Source organism: Tachysurus fulvidraco, chromosome 11, assembly GCF_022655615.1.
Source record: "Tachysurus fulvidraco isolate hzauxx_2018 chromosome 11, HZAU_PFXX_2.0, whole genome shotgun sequence".
In the NCBI taxonomy this organism is placed as follows: Eukaryota; Metazoa; Chordata; class Actinopteri; order Siluriformes; family Bagridae; genus Tachysurus; species Tachysurus fulvidraco.
Window position 1 is genome coordinate 5,719,894 of NC_062528.1, and position 16,977 is coordinate 5,736,870.

The 16,977-nt window shown below is 42.2% G+C and overlaps 1 protein-coding gene across 3 annotated transcripts in view; it reads left to right on the plus strand.

Moving 5' to 3' along the window:
* The window catches only part of ypel2b (yippee-like 2b), a 31,120-nt gene extending 14,354 nt beyond the window's left edge, over window positions 1-16,766 (plus strand). For 2 of the 3 annotated variants that reach the window (XM_047820754.1, XM_027136709.2), the window contains exons 2-5: window positions 7,749-7,978; window positions 8,296-8,339; window positions 8,586-8,694; window positions 16,532-16,766. In XM_047820754.1, the coding sequence (XP_047676710.1) occupies window positions 7,862-7,978; window positions 8,296-8,339; window positions 8,586-8,694; window positions 16,532-16,621 (360 nt within the window). In that variant the 5' untranslated portion in view covers window positions 7,749-7,861 and the 3' untranslated portion in view covers window positions 16,622-16,766. Of the gene's footprint in view, window positions 1-5,503; window positions 5,627-7,748; window positions 7,979-8,295; window positions 8,340-8,585; window positions 8,695-16,531 lie in introns of all 3 variants that reach the window. The other variant, XM_027136696.2, reaches the window with a different exon arrangement.
* The last annotated feature ends 211 nt before the right edge of the window (window positions 16,767-16,977 follow it).

The window sequence follows — 16,977 nt, forward strand, 5'->3', positions numbered from 1 at the left end:
GAAAGCTGATCCTATATTAACACGTCCTACTTCTTGCCTTATCGTAAGTCTTTCTCTCTTTCTTTCTTTGTTTTTATCCTCCAAGTCAATGTTAAAACCGCTTTCTGCTAATGTCACACATGCGCACCGAACACACTCTATGCCCAGATTGACAAGACCCGCCCCTTTCTGCTCATTGGCTACACGTTTGTTTTGTTTTTTTTTTGTTTTTTGGCCCTTTTTTTCTGAAGTTTTCTGAAGCATTTCTCAAAAATCAGAGACCCTACCTTTAATTCTAAACTTAATTCCATTTTATATCCAGGTCAAAACAGCGACATACTATGCCAAGTTTGTCTGAAAGAACACGCTGTTGGTCTAAATAGTATAGCAGAATAGTACTGCATTCTCTTGTAGTGAATCATTTATCACAATAGTACATTAAGGGCTGTACGACAGAAAAGATCATAAATTCATTTCCTGATGATGCCTCAGTAGTGACGACCATGAGTCCAGGAGAACCACAGTGGCTTAGTGGTTAGCACATTCGCCTCCCACCTCCAGGGTTGGGGGTTCGATTCCTGCCTCCGCCTTGTGTGTGTGGAGTTTGCATGTTCTCCCCGTGCCTTTGGGGTTTCTTCCGGGTACTCCGGTTTCCTCCCCCGGTCCAAAGACATGCATGGTAGGTTGATTGGCATCTCTGGAAAATTGTCCGTAGTGTGTGAGTGTGTGTGTGTGAATGAGAGTGTGTGTGCCCTGTGATGGGTTGGCACTCCGTCCAGGGTGTATCCTGCCTCGATACCCGATGACGCCTGAGATAGGCACAGGCTCCCCGTGACCCGAGAAGTTCGGATAAAGCGGTAGAAAATGAATGAATAGTAGTCTCAGAGGCCTGCATCCAGTTTTATCTGGTTTAGCAGGTTTTCATTCCAACCAAACAGAAGCCACAGCTGAGCACACTGAAAGCCTAAACAACTGATTAAACAGGTGGAATGTGGTGTGGCTCCCGATAGGTTAGATCCAATGTGTCAAAGGAATAAAAAGATCTATGCTTCAAATAAATAGGCAAAATATTACAGGGTACATTTATATCATAATCCTAGTATTTAACAGTTTTCAAAACATTTTTTTTTGTGCACCCGTGTGCAGTGGGCAAGCTATGGGATAGATGTGAGAAATCTAGACCCCACTTACATGGGAGATTGACTCGTTAAGGCTCTGTGAGGAATTAAATCCAAAGTCACATGTACATACACAAAGTTTAAAATCAATCATACATTACTTTTGAAAGTTTGGTTTTGGTATCTGTTTTCTTTCTTCATTTTTTTTCCCTTTATAAATCAAGCTAGCATCCGAGCGAATATACTGACAACGTCATAATTTAAAATAGTTCTTCGTTTGTAGCAGTTGCAGCTTTGCAGACATTTGGCCTTCTAGTTATCAGCTTTTACCCCCGAACAGATTACGCCCGTGTGTGCGAACGGAATTCAGCGGGTCCTATACAGGATCATATACTTCAGCTCAAAGAACGTGTCTCTATGACGGCCCTTATTTAAACAGACGTTGACGTATTGTTTGTATAGTAAAGAAAGTTAAGATCCATTCGCAAGAAGTATATTGAAGATATACACTCCACAATCCCAAGAGGATATACAATAAATAGCCCAAGGTCACACATAAAGCATTTGACTTCTAGAGAGTAATCGATCAATACGGTAAACAGGACAGGACAGAGGCAGAGCACAGAACAGGTACAGGATTACAGAACCGGAGAACAAATCAAATATCAGGAAAGGTGAGATATAGCCAGGGTCAGGCACGAAATAACAGCCAAGAAGACCAAAGACACAACATAAGAAGCGCCACAAACCACCAGGTCATCTCAAGATTTAACATATAGACCGCTGACCATGTACTTTATACTGTATACTCTTCAAGCAGGAAGTTCATTTAGCAACTATAGAAGAAAGCTACACCTCCACTCAGGTCGCCCTCTGGTGGCGTGGTCGTGGTCATGAAACAATTTTAAAGTTAATTATCCTTTAATGCCGTTTAAATCAGTCACAGTTAGATTTTATTTATATAGTGCTTTTAACAATGAACACTGTCATAAAGTAGTGTTATATGAAAAATTTTCCCTAATGAACGAACCACTAAGCGACAAACGCGTTAGCCTTAGCATACGTGATGCGTTGCTTGATCGCTTGTTCTGGTGTTTTGACAAGATTCAAGAAACTCAACTGTTAAATACATTCACTAAAGACATTTCCTTAAAGACATTTACTTTCTTCTGAAAACGCAACAGAGAAGTATGTTTTCTTGCTCTGCTCTGAAGTCAGACAACAACACAGGCTACTACGTAGGCAAAAAAACCCCACCGCACTACAAGACGCAACACAATTGACGTTTGTTCGTCGTTAAGCTGCAGGCACCACGTTTTCCGACAGACATTTAAATTGTCCACCCTAATAGCTGTCGCCATAGTCGGAGAGTAGTTGTCATTGATTCCCGATACTATTGTCAATCATCCAGAGCCTAATACATACGGGCAGCTGGCCTACAACCAACAGCCAAAAAAAGAGACACATGTCTCTCATCCTTACGCACACTCACAGGTTCAGAAATGAGTATAACAGATAAACGTCGCTCTATAAAAGATATGGGCATGTTCACAAACCCCAAACTGCTCATTTGGCTGGGTCACTTTCACAATCTTATATTGTTTATCTTTACAGCGGAGTAACGATGCACAGAATTAGAATTCAGAAGTTTCGATGCGATGCATTTCAATACAGCAAGACTAAGCCTTTCCCGACGAAGTGCTTTAAGCATAAATGAAAACATTCAGCAGTATAAAAGTAAACCTATTCAATCATCCTTATCTCAGTCATCCATGCCTCCACATGGTCCAGTTCCTCCCCTGATACACAGCTGGCCTTTCTCCCCAGCATACTCAGTTTGCTGGCACCACCAGTCCCAGTGCCACCACAGCAAAGAAGCAGTTCAGTTTGTCGTTAAGTTGCACCCCTAGAAACTGCCCACTATCTCCACTCTGTCCCTCTTCTATGGTGACGCGGTCTTCCTGTTCCTGACGTCCACCACCAGCTGCCCTGGTGTTCTGATGTTGGGCTGAAGATGGTTGTTGTCACACCAAGAAGCTTCAGATAAGGAATAATGAAACATCACCATAGCTGTTGTGGGGAGTCTGATGTACGGAGATGTTTCAGCATCCGTGCCGCGAGTCATAGTTCTCTCAAGCTCTGGAAAAGTTTTTCCCCCAAATCCTGCGTTCTCCACATCCGAGTTTATCTTGCGTCTACAGTGATAAACGTCCAAATTGCTGCATTGATTTGAAGCCATGCAAGAGTTTATACCACGTTTATTCAGCACAAAGCAGACACAGCACCGAAGTACTGTATTTCATCTGACCTTGGAGTTACGGCCTGTCTTTAATAAATCACATTCCGACAACCGAAAGAAGAAACCTGTATGTTTTATATAACCATCCACGAACGTAGATGACGTGGACGAGTTTACCCCAGTGCAATGCTATATCTATAGCCATTTGTTTCCTCTCGTTACAGTCACAGACAGTAATAGTTTGTGCGAAGAGCTTTTTTCGAGTCCTTAGTGTTTGTCTCACTGTCTCTGCATTGATGGGTGGAACATGAGGACATGCACACGCTGCCCTCCTTGCTGTTGTTATTCCTACAGGCAGTGCTGCTCCGGTTACATAAGGAAGGCTGTTGTGCTCGGGAGGAGTGTACACAGTGCAGACTGCACCACCCATCATCTCTGCATCAGACACTTACTGAGCTTTAGTTCAAGGAACAAAAGCAGGACTGTGAATAAAAACTGAAGTGGTTTAGTTGTTATACTGTAATTTGTGCTTTTTATACATTGTGTTTTTGAGCCTGACTAGAGTTTTTTTTTTTTGTGTGTGTGTGTGTGTGTGTGTGTGTGTGTGGCAGCGGGTGGAGTTAGGGCTCGTGATGGGCTGAACATTGATGCTCTGAATAGGGCCATAGTTGTCTCTGTTGTATGAAGGTTGAGTGACTAAAAATGAACATTTAATAGTAGCAAAATATTTTTTCATAAAGCTTAAAGTTTAGCATTTATTACTTCTGACCACGTTCAGTACGTTCAACCTGCGTGCGTGTTTAAGCCGATGATATCATTTTCCACAAAACGTGTAGCATGAGTGTCAGAGGAACTTTGTGGGACACAGAAGAGGTGAGGAGTCTCACTGCTTTGTAATAGCAATAAACAATTAAAAAAATTAAAAATATATGGCGCGTTAATATGGTTGTGCTCTCCATGTGCGTTGGTGATGAAGGAAGATGAACACTAACGCACCGCGGTCTGATGGAGTCGAACGAGTGTGAAGCTAGACCCGTGCAGCGCTGGACCAGAAGTACTGTATGTTCTGACAAGAAGAGAGTTAATTATCATTTAACATGAACTTCACCTTGTGGTTCCTTTGCAGTCCATCGACACTAAATACCCTTGAACCTGTTAGTCACCTGCCAATTGAAAATCCAAACCCCACCGAGCACAAAGAAGGAGGGGGAATGACTTGTTCTCCTTAGTACTCCTGTCTCTACTAATGCAGACTTGGAGCTTAATTTAGAAATACCCTTGAAGAATTTATGAAGATGCTCTACAAAGATATATGTGCAGCATTGACTCTATACTGTTGCTCTTCCATTATTGATGTTTTTGACCACGCTGCTGTATTTATGACCAAAAGCGTCTGGAGTTACTGATGATTCAGCAGAAATGTGCAGCGCATATAAGCAAGCGTGTGCGATTTTCAGTTGTTAAAACGGTCTACGGTATGGGGGGTGGGTGGGGGGGGGGGCATGATCATCGTCGTGTCAGATATTGTCTTAATGACTCGCTTCATATTTGCAGCAGGGGGGGCATGGTGGCTTAGTGGTTAGCACGTTCGCCTCACACCGCCAGGGTGGGGGGTTCGATTCCCGCCTCCGCCTTCCGTGTGTGGAGTTTGCATTTTCTCCTCGTGCCTCGGGGATTTCCTCAGGGTACTCCAGTTTCCTCCCCCGGTCCAAAGACATGCATGGTACGTTGATTGGCATCTCTGGAAAATTGTCCGTAGTGTGTGATTGTGTGAGTGTGTGTGTGTGTACCCTGCGATGGGTTGGCACTCCGTCCAGTGTGTATCCTGTCTCGATGCCCGATGACGCCTGAGATAGGCGCATGCTCCCCGTGCCCCGAGGTAGTTTGGATAAGCGGTAGAAAATGAATGAATGAATGAATGAATGAATATTTGCAGCATCATCATCTTCTGTAGAACCCACATGGGTTGAGATCTGGTGACTGTGAAGGCCATGTAGCGTATTATTTTCATACTCATCAAAGCCCTCGTGCCCCTGCAGATACTGTAACACGTGATCATTCTGAACTTCATTTCAGACATTGGCAGTGACTTTTCCCTTTCAGTGGACAAGTGGACCCAAGCTATATCAGCAGCCGAGCCACTTATTCTCCCTTTTCCTTTCACCAGATTTGGAACCAGAGACTGGCACTGGGATCACGAGTCGGAACAGGAATTGAGGAAACGCAGGCAGACAGGATGGTTCAGTGACAGATTTTGTCCATATCCAGATGTCACTGTGGAATCAGGACTGTAGGTAGTCCCTAAGCATAGCACAGTTGTCTCTCTTGTGTTGCTGTGAAGTTCTACACTAGTGTATAGCGTTGATCCACTGTACAGGGATGGATCTTCACGTCATGTTGGGAAGGTTTACCCAAAATAAAACATCCGATACTGAATCCACCAGTCAAATCATCCAAAAGGGAAATCTTTTAGTTCCAGATCCCAGTTCCAGGTTTTAACAGTAGATTAGTAAAGCGTCTTCTCTTTTTAGTGCAGAGTGAATTCGATGACGTTGATTGGAGGGGATTTAATAATCTCCCCATCCTTATTAACCACACCACATCTCATCTATTGCTTCCACACTAGCGGATGTTTGTGTCGGCTGAGGAGCTCAAGGGACGGTACTTACATTTTCCCTGGCCTCTAAAACACAGCAAAAAGATAATAAATTCGCCTTCATTCAAAATGAATTGCTACTAAAATGGTCTCCATTTTTTCTGTAGTTACATGCATTACACCCTCTCAGTAATTACAGTGCAGTGTTTTTATTATACCAGCAAAAAAAACAACACGTCTTTTTCTGTCTGCCGCATGACCGTGTACTAAGGGTCTGCTAATATTTCAGCGCTAAACTGTAATGAAATACCCCAGGCTCCGTGCTAAGTGTAGGTGGGGCTCTGGATTGAGTCCTGAAATGCCCTGATAGTGATTAGCTCAAGGCATACTGGGTACACAGCCGGACACGGCAGGTCGCCCATGTGCCTGTAGGTTTGTTTGTGAATGCATCGGTTTGTGCGTGCGTCTGCATGTGGGAGACTACTGTGTGTGCGCGAGTGTGCGTATGCCAGCTCTCAGTGGACTCTTTATGCCCACGCCTTTCCCGGGTAACAAAAGAGAAAACACAAGAGCTGCTTTTTCCACACAAGCACTGATTCGTCACCCCAGCGTTTTCTCCTGCTGCAAAGATCTCAGCTTTTATGTTTACAGTTACTTATATTTACATCGATTTTATCATTGCAGCATAGACCAGACAGCATTCTCTGTTTCCACAGGCTGACGTAATTATTAACCACAGCTCATTGTGGCTACTGTGGTTCTGCCACTTTAAAACATATTCCTACAGTCTTGGCCATTCTAAGGAACACACTACTAAAACCGAACAGGACCCTCGAAGAACGTCAGGGTTTTTTTTCTGCCATGGATTCCACAAGCTTTTGAAACCTTTTCTTTGAAATTCAGGTCCATGTTGATATGACTGTATCCCAAAGTCACTCTATTCGATTCAGATCTGGTAACCAGTGAAGTCATTGAAGTACAACAAACAATAGAGACGTTTGCTTTGTCACATGCCTGGACACATGCTGGAAGTAGCCCTTATTAGATGGATAAATTGTGACCACAAAGGCAGGCACACGGTCAGTAACAATACCCCGATAAACTGGTGACATTTAAATGACATTTGATTTATATCAAGAGGCTCCGGCGTGTATCAAGCATACACAATTACAAACCGTTATAAACACCGTTACACCACCATCCGTAGCCACCACCAACTGTTGACACAAGACAAGACCAGCTGTACGATGTACGGCTTCATGCTGTTTAACACCAAATTCTGATCGCACCATCTGTGTATAGAAGCAGAGATTCAGCTTCATTAGACCAGGTGACATTAATGTTGGTCACTGCTGTTGTAAGCTAATCCACTTCAAATTTAGGGTTAGGGATTCTTCTAGTCTCTTCTGTTGTGTATGAAAATCCCATATTAGCATTTTCTAAAATACCCAAACTAGCCCTGTCTGGAATCAACAAGCAGTCTGATTCTGATATTTTTGATGTGAACAGTCGCTGAGGATCATGACCTGTGTGATTGTATGCACTGTGCTGCTGCCACGCGGTTTTCCCATTAAAGTGGCCAGTGATTTTATATGCTCATCTCTTTCACAGCTACTGCTTGCTTATTTTAATATTCTCACCAGCCCTATCTGTCTGTCTAACTATTTCTGTTTCTATAATTCTCGTAATCAACAATAAGCATCTATCTGTTTTATTCTCTTTCTCTCTCTCTCTCTCTCTCGTGTGTGTGCATGCTCTGTAGGAAGAGCATTGTGTGTACAGCAAAGCATATGTAAAGACCTGCTGTTCTCCACAGGTGTGTGTCCCACCCCACGCACCACCACGGCCCTCACGTGTGTGTTGCGCTGTTTCCCGTGTGAGCCGTCTTGGGCCGGGAGCCCCTTCGTGCAACGCGCACCAAGCCCGCCTATGCTCACCATGACGCGCTCCAAAACTTTCCAGGCTTACCTTCCCACCTGTCACCGCACGTACAGCTGTATCCACTGTCGTGCACACCTTGCCAACCATGACGAGCTCATTTCTAAGGTGACCTCGACTTTCTCTACGCAGTTTCCTGCCAAATTCAGCTAGGAAAAAGCGCAAAGATTTCTGTTTCTTAATTCAGTCGTTCATGTTTTTTAGTCACTTTGAGAAACTGTTTGTCATCATGTAAATGGCAGAGTGAATACATATCAAACTGTGGTGGCAGGCAAGAGCAAACATGATCAGAGCAGGGGAGATGACAGCTTGAGGTCAGACTAGCAGATGCTGCACAGCTTGTTGTCACTGTTTATCAAAATATGGGTTGGATAGACAAATCTGTCGTGCGACGCTTCTAAGCTGTTTTATTGCTTTTCTTTCAGTCCTTTCAAGGCAGTCAAGGCAGAGCCTATCTATTTAACTCTGTGTAAGTATATAGCAAGGCTGCTTTCACTCCAGTCCTCAGGGGACAAATTCCAACACAGTTTGCTAATTTTTATTCTCGAACACACCACAAAACCTGGTCATTCACTAGGGATTTGGGTCAGTGTGTGAAAGCATGGTACTTATCAAACTGTTCTGGACCCGAGCCCTGCAGACGTGGAACGCTATCAGTATTTTAATAGCATATATGCTTATATTTCAGTGCATCTAACTGCCTGTCTCTCAATAGGGTGAACGTAGGATGTGGTCCAGCAGAAGAGCGAGTGCTTCTCACTGGACTGCACGCGGTAGCAGACATCTATTGTGAGAACTGCAAAACTACACTGGGATGGAAATATGTGAGTGTGTCGACCTATACAGCCATGTGTACACCACTACATGCTCTCCAGACCTCCGTTATTTCTCCTCTGGTAGTTCAGAACTCCCTGATAAGTACAGGAGCATATTTGGACTTACTACAGTCATGGACACACATCAACTGATCTAGGAATAGATAAATAGATAACAAAATAGATAACAACCTACTGTTACACTATGCAAAGATTGGAAGTCTACACTTTAAAGTCAATCTCTAAGGGGCTTGCATTCCTCGCTCTTCACATGGTGTCCATTTTCGCTCAGCAGCTGCACGACTTTCTGATATTTTTACATGTCGTTGTTCTGTCTGTGTTCTGGATTTCTCTTATCAAATCCGTTATTAGCCATCATGAGAGCGCATACACAAACAGAGATGTAGAAAAACCCTCTACCCTGGAAAGAATTAGTGACTTTTAATTAGTGGCTACGTGAGGAAAGATATACATAAGCAGCTGTTTACCTTAAAGGCAGGGTCTCCGATTTTTGAGAAATGCTTCAGAAAACTGAGTCGGGCCGAAAACGAAACAAAAAATCAAAACGAACGTGTAGCCAATGAGCAGAAAGGGGCGTGTCTTGTCAATATGCGGCGGAGAGAGTGTTCAGTGCGCATGTGTGACATTAGCAGAAAGCGGTTTTAACATTGACATGGAGGATAAAAACAAAGAAAGAAAGCGAAAAAAGACTTACGCTGGAGAGAACTGAAGGAGCAGGAAGTTGGCCACATATTTACAGATTGGAGTTTCCCGTGTCAATAACTCCTGAGCTAAACGCTGTTACTACACAAATAACACCTCTTTTCTATCGTAGTAATGTAGAGAGGCAGCTACAACCATGTTTTGCTAGTAACAGCGTTTAGCTCAGGAGTTATTGACTCGGGAAACTCCAATCTGTGAATATGTGGCCGACTTTACTTAAGATGCCGAGGCGCTTTTTTCCTTCTCGATAGGTGAGTAACGTTGGTTTTGCTTTGTTACACAGAACTAATATACAGTGATCCCTCGTTCATCACGGTTAATGGGGACCGGAATCCCTCGCGATAGGTGAAAATCCGCGAAGTAGGATTGGCCCTAAGTTTGACCTTTTCACTGATGGTCATCTTCCTCTTCCTCTTGGGCTCACTAGAGGAATCTTTCGCAGGGGCACGGTGCTTAGGAGACATTGTAAGGACTTAACGAAAAGTTAATTTCGAACACAATACGCGAGACACAGTTGACAGCGTTAACGAGAGTGGCGAGATACAACAAGGGAAGAAGCTGGGAGAGGATGTGATGATGCGCAGCCAATCAACTCAGATCTCGTGCCGGGAACCAATCATGTGCCTTGTCTGAGAGCCCGTGGGTAGGTACAAAGCCTCTGAGAGTGTTTCTCTCTTTGTCTGGCATCCTGGGAAACCGTTTTTATTTTTCGATGAATATTTTTGAAAAATCAGCGATGCACTGAGGCCGCGAAACTTGAACCGCGAAGTGGCGAGGGATTACTGTAAGCCGTCCTTTGTATGATTATGCTTGTGTGTCATTTTTACTTGTTTGTTTATCTGCAATCGTATTTGTTCTTCCCTTCAGCTATGCTAAAGACACATTTCTTTCCATTAGTTGCCTGGGTTACGTATGTACAGTATGTGTGGGCGGAGTTATCAATACAGGGGTGGGACCCATTTGGGTTAGGGGTGTGTTTGTTTTGGTGATTTTGATATGTCAACATTGGCTTTCAAAAATCGGAGACCCTAGTAGTAATCATAGAGTATCATAGTAGTATGTAGAGAGGCAGCTACAACCCGATTTTCCTCAAAATCAGCTTTCCTCCACGGTGGACAAAATACACAAGTCTCTACGTGCAGATGACTGAGAGACAGATTCCAAAGGACCATCTGAAAAGTGCAAAACACGAAAAGTGAATACAACAAAAACAGTCAATAACTTCACTGTAATACACTGTACTGTCACCAAATTCAGCTCACACAATACTGATGTACTGATAGTTATACTACAACACTTATGTCTTTCTCTGGTGTCTTTTTAATACATACGGCCAACTTTACTTAATATTTAATATGCGGCAAACTTAGCAGGCCTTCCCGCTCCTTCAGTTCTCTCCAGTGCTGGAAAGCTGATCCTATATTAACACACATCGTAAGTCTTTCTTCGCTTTCTTTCTTTGTTTTTATCCTCCATGTCAATGTTAAAACCGCTTTCTGTTAATGTCACACATGCACACTGAACACTCTCTTCGCCCTTATCGACAAGACCCGCCCCTTTCTGCTCATTGGCTACACGTTTGTTTTGTTTTTGTTTTGTTTGGTGGCCCAACTCAGTATTCTGAAGTAGGGCTGGGCAATATGGCCAAAAACTGTATCACGATATCAGTGTTTCATAACGGGTCAATATCGATATATATTGAACTTTTTTATTACCCATTTAAAATAAGGACCAGGAGAAAAATATATTACATTTAAACATTTTTATTTTAAGCTTAACCTCTGATATTAAGACAGAAATGTCAACAACAACCAGGAAAACTCAAATAATTAAAATGTAAACATAAGTCTAAAGTCACAATGAACACTTAACAATTATCTCTTAACATTTAAGGTGCAAAATGAAAGAAAATGTAAGAAATGCTTAATAAAGTGCAAAGTGTTAAATATAAACACAGAGAAACCTGAGAGTTTAGTGCGAGGAAGTTCACTAACTGTTCACCTTCTGGTAAATAAAGTGTGTAAAATATGTGCAGTGTTTTGTAAACATAAATAAAACTGAGGTAGACTGAGATACATCTGTAATATAAAACAAAAACCCGATACACTACAGTAACATTGTTTTGAAATATAAAACCTGCAGAAATATGAAAGTGCTATCAAATATTTTAGTAATCGCCTATTCTACCAAAAATGTCATCGATTAATACAATTTCATCGATTGATCAGATAAAATGTATTTTTGCTTAATTAAAGCACAATATTAAACATACAAGAGAAAATAAGACGGGTCTCTTAATATTAATAACTAATTTGTTTCCTTTTTTTAGAAAAATGAACTTTTATTTTTTAAATGCATAGTATGCAACACATACAACAAGATTTTCTATCAAAAATAAACATTTAGATACCCATTGTATCTCTGTCTGTACTTGTACTGTGAACAATGACAACGTTGACCCCTTTAAACCCTTTTCTGAGATGCAAAAACAAAACAAAAAAAATTTTCAAATTACTTTTTTTAAAGTATCAAAACTAAGGCATACATTAAAATGGTAATAATAATACAAAAATACTTCCTTTAAGTCATGCAACTTTAACTTTCAGAACTAAAAGATTCAGAATCTTCAGCTCAGCCATAACAAACCTGTCTAATTTGGAATGCTTTGTGGTATTTAAGAGGCAAAAAACATAGACAGTAACTTGGACCTAAAGACCATGCATGGTTTCACACCGAGTGCTTTAAGCCAGTGTTTCTCAAACTTTTTCAGCCCAAGGACCACTTTATCTTCCAATTTTTTTCTGAGGACCACCTACAGGATCCCACTCTAACACGCCCCCAAAAACCAACAAAATAGGAAGGATAAGCTAAATTTAAGTTTAATATGCAACTGTTTCAAGTCAAAAACTAATTATTCAAACACAAATGCAATGATATGATCAGAAATTATTATATAAATTTTTATTTAATTTGAAAAAGTAAATGTGAAATGAGTTGCAGCTTAATATGAACAACAAACTGCACATATGGGGGGAAAAAATGCAATTAAACGTACTGTAACAGCCTAGGTCCCACTTAATGCCATTCCAAAGAGCCATTAGTTTAAAACTGAGGTGGTGGGTATAGGAAGTCTATGGTTGTAACTATGGTAACAATAAAATGCTGAAAAGAATGTTCCCCTTAATGTCCAATATCACTGAAATTACTGGGATTTTACACATGAAACAAAAACTAGTACATTACAAAAATAATTGATCTGTGGATTTTAGATTTTGAGATTTCCATCTAAAACTTAACGTGAATATCAATGAGACGGGTGGTGCTGCTTATCACACATCAGTTTCTGAATGTCTGGCTCCAAAGAGGAGAGTTGCAGTCTCATACTAGGCTCCACGTTTAGTCTGTTGTGCTGTTTTGTTTTCAAACCAACCAGTGTGGAAAACCCAACTTCACAGCTGTATGTAGTTGGGAAGGGCATGAGCACTTTGAGGGCAGATTCTGCAAGCTTTGGATGTTCAGGAAGGAGCTGAGCCCAGAAGTCTGTTAAGGGCTGCTGTTTGAATGACATTTTGAGACCTCCATCTGATGCAATGTCCACAAGACTATTGCCTTCCTGTATTGAGAGCTTGGTACATTGCTCAGTGATGTCGCCAAACGGATTTCTGATCCACTCAAAGTCCACATCTAGCTCTGGAAAGTATTTCCCCAGCTGCATGTGAAGGTGTAGATGTTCCTTTATGGCTGTGACGGTGTCGTCACCCAGGGTCTCTTCAGTTTCGAGAAGAAAGTCAGCTAGAGTGGGGAAACATTCAAATTCACGGCGATCGATACGTGCGCACCAGAGCTCTAATTTATTGCGGGCCCCTTTAATTTTGTCCTGTACAGTGAAGACTGTGACCGTTTTTCCTTGCAGTGTTAAGTTGAGCGTATTGAGCATGCTGAAAATATCTGCAAGATATGCTAGTTTTGAAAGCAACATAAAGTCATGAAGTCGATCATACAGTTCATCAGCTTGGTGCAGAAATAATTTTCCTTCATCGTGCAGTTCAAAGAGACGAGACAGGACCTTGCCACGGGACAACCAGCGCACTTAAGTGTGGAACAGAAGTTTTGTGTGCTCACTCCCCATTTCTTCACACAGGACTTTAAAAAGACGCGAGTTGAGTGCCTTGCCTTTGATTGAGTTGACTATTTTAACTGCCTCGTCTAAAACAGTTTTAAGGCAACTTGGCATCTTTTTCACTGGGAGCTGTTCTCTGTGAATGCAGCAATGAGTTGACACAGAGGATCGAGCAACATTACGCACACGCGTTACCAGGCCCTTGTGTTTGGCTGTCATTGCAGTTGCACCATCAGTGCAAACTCCAACACAACATTTCCAGTCAATTTTATTATGCACAATGAAGGCATTTAGTGCATCAAAGATCGCTTCTCCTGTGGTGTTCGTTGGAAGGGATTTACAGAAGAGAAAATCCTTGTGGACTGAGCGCGCATGGATGTATCTCACAAAACACAGAAGATTTGCCTCGTTACCAATGTCCGTGTACTCGTCCAGCTGAAGAGAAAAGAAGGGACTCTGGTGTAATCGTGTGATCAGCTGCTCTTGGACAGTTTCGGACATTGAAGTTATGCGTCTCTGGACAGTGTCATTACTTTGTGCATGTCATCACTAGCTTTCTTCCCTAACATTACGTTTGCCATAACTTCTGCAGCAGGCTTAACTAGAGTCTCTCCAATTGAATGGGGTTTTCCCGTTTTTGCAATGAGTAGAGACACTCTGTATGATGCCTCAGTAGCCTTTGCATTTTCACCGGGCATAAAAAACTGTGAGGTGTTTTTATTCATGTGTCGCTCAAGCTCATCACGTTTTCTCTCAAAAAATGACACTGGTTTATCTGTACAATCTTTGTGCTTAGACTCAAAGTGACGCTTGAGTTTCGATGGTTTCATTGCTTCATTAGCCAATATTTCATAACACAGAACACAGTGAGGTCTAGGATCCTCAAGATCCCCAGTCCAGAAAACATGTACTCATTGTGATATTTTCGCTTAACTTTCTCACATGGTTTTCCACGGTGCGCTAGCTCCGTGGTATGCGGGAGTGTTGTGGCCAGTGGCCGTGACTCGGTATCTTCGGTTCCGGCTTCAGTGGGCCTTTGTGGTGCTGTAGTTTTGCTGCATTCAGTGGACGCTTGATCTTTTCTTTTGACTCCTCATTGGTTTAGCCACCGATTCACTTTTACGTTATTAAAACAGAATGGCAAGAACTGTTTCGCAAGTACATTAAAAATCTACTTAAATAAGTGACGATTTTATAAACACTTGCCTAGTTTAGGTCATCTTTTCGCGGACCACTGGGGGTCGATGGCGGACCACTAGTGGTCCACGGACCACACTTTAAGAATTACTGCTTTAATCATATATATATATATATATATATATATATATATATATATATATATATATATATATATATATATATATATATATATATTAACCAGAATATAAAAGTCTCTCTCTCTCAACGTGTGTGCTTTAAAAGTCTTTAAAGGAGCATGTTACTGCAACGAAAAAAGGTATCCACATGCTCAGAATTGAGTCTTGCCCTGTGCTTTGAAGAAATGTTTCCTGCTGCTGAAAACAGATGCTTTAATAGTGTCCCAAAACTTGGACATTTTCTGTCGTTTTCTCCTGTTTGTTTCTTCTCTTTACTCATTGACATTGTTATCGCACCCTTTCATTTTGCAGCCCGCACGCGCACTCAAATCAAAAGACCGCTAACTCCTCGCGCCTCCTTCCGCTTTTACGTAAGCGCGTCTCTCACACACACACACACACACACACACACACACACACACACACATACACACACCCATATGTGGAGCCCATATGAGGGGTAAAACACACACACACAAAATAATTGCACAAGAACGTGATGTGAGCTTTAAAATTAATTTTTGTAATCGAGTTACTCGAGCAATCGTTTCAGCCCTAGTTATAATATCCAAACAACTGCCATACTGGCGAGCTGACTTTTCTTCTCTTATTTACAACGTCCTCGCTCGCTGCGGCGCTCATTTTCTGCTTATCAGTCGCCGGTTACTGAAGAGGAATCCAGCACCAGCACGAGACAACGATATGGAGCAACCAAATAGGATACTGTTACCTTGATTGGCTGTTAGAGCGTCACTCCCCAAGTTGCTAGGTTACCAGAGAGTGAGTGCCTTTGTGAATGCAACCAAACTTGCTTCACAACTTCATTTTTCTTCCGACGAAGAATAAAAAAATATCGAACGTCTTATTGAACACATTTTATATCGCTATCGATCACGATAGCACGATCACGATATCACGATCACGATACATATCGTTATCGTTTTATCACCCAGGCCTATTCTGAAGCATTTCAATGGAGACCCCACCTTTAACTAGCTCTCCATTTGCTGCACTCTTCTGGGAAGGTTTTCCACTAGATGTTAGAGTACGACTGTATGGAGCTGTAATTATTCAGCCACAAGTGCATAACTGAGGTGAGGAGGTCTGGGGATGATGAATAAGTTCCAGTTTATTCCAGAAGTGTTCAGTGGGTTTGCATCACAGGCAAAGGGACACTCAACCTTGACAAACTGTGGTTTTTATGAAGCTCACTTTGTATACAGGTGAATGATACAGAGACATCTTATAGAAGTGTGCTTCTAACAGTTCAGGGAAGTATGATGCAATAGTATACAGTACACTTCTTAGCCTAGTTGATTCCTTATTCTTCTCTCTCTCTCTCTCTCTCTCTCTCTCTCTCTCTCTGTCTGTCTGTATCTCTCTTTCTCTCTCTCTCTCTATATGTCTGTCTCTCTCTCTTTCTCTCTTTGTCTGTCTCTCTCTCTCTTTGCCTGCCTGTATGTCTCTCTCTCTTTGTCTGTTTGTATGTCTCTCTCTCATCTCTCTCTGTCTCTCTCTTCCCCCCCCTCTCTCACCTCTCTCTCCCTCTCTCTTTGTCTGTCTCCCTCTCTCTTTGTCTGTCTCTCTCTCTCTGTGTGTCTCTTGTCTCTCTTTTTCTCTCTCTCCCTCTCTCTGTCTGTCTGTCTCTCTCTCTCTCCCTCCCTCTCTTCCTCTCGTCTCTCTTTAGGAGCACGCCTTTGAGAGCAGTCAGAAGTACAAGGAGGGTAAGTTTATCATCGAGCTGGCCCACATGATAAAGGACAATGGCTGGGACTGAGGTCTGAGAGAGCTGTGATGGAGTATGGATGAAGCCAGTTCAGATGCTGGCTGTGTGGGTAAACAAATGACGCTGGTTTCATGTCGCCTTCTCTCTTGTATTCTATTCAACATTTCTCCCACACACACACACACACACACACACACACACACAAACACTCCTCGTTCCAAGGTTTAGCATCAGGGGTTCTGAATGAGGTGCAAAGAAAAGGCAGTCCCAGGGTCTGTGTGTGTGTGTGTGTGTGTGTGTGTGTGTGTGTGCGTGCATCCCAGTGAATATGTGAGCACATCCAGTAAAAGGTGTGTAGACATGTACACTCACCTAGATGTATACACCCGACTAGTTACTTGCATGCC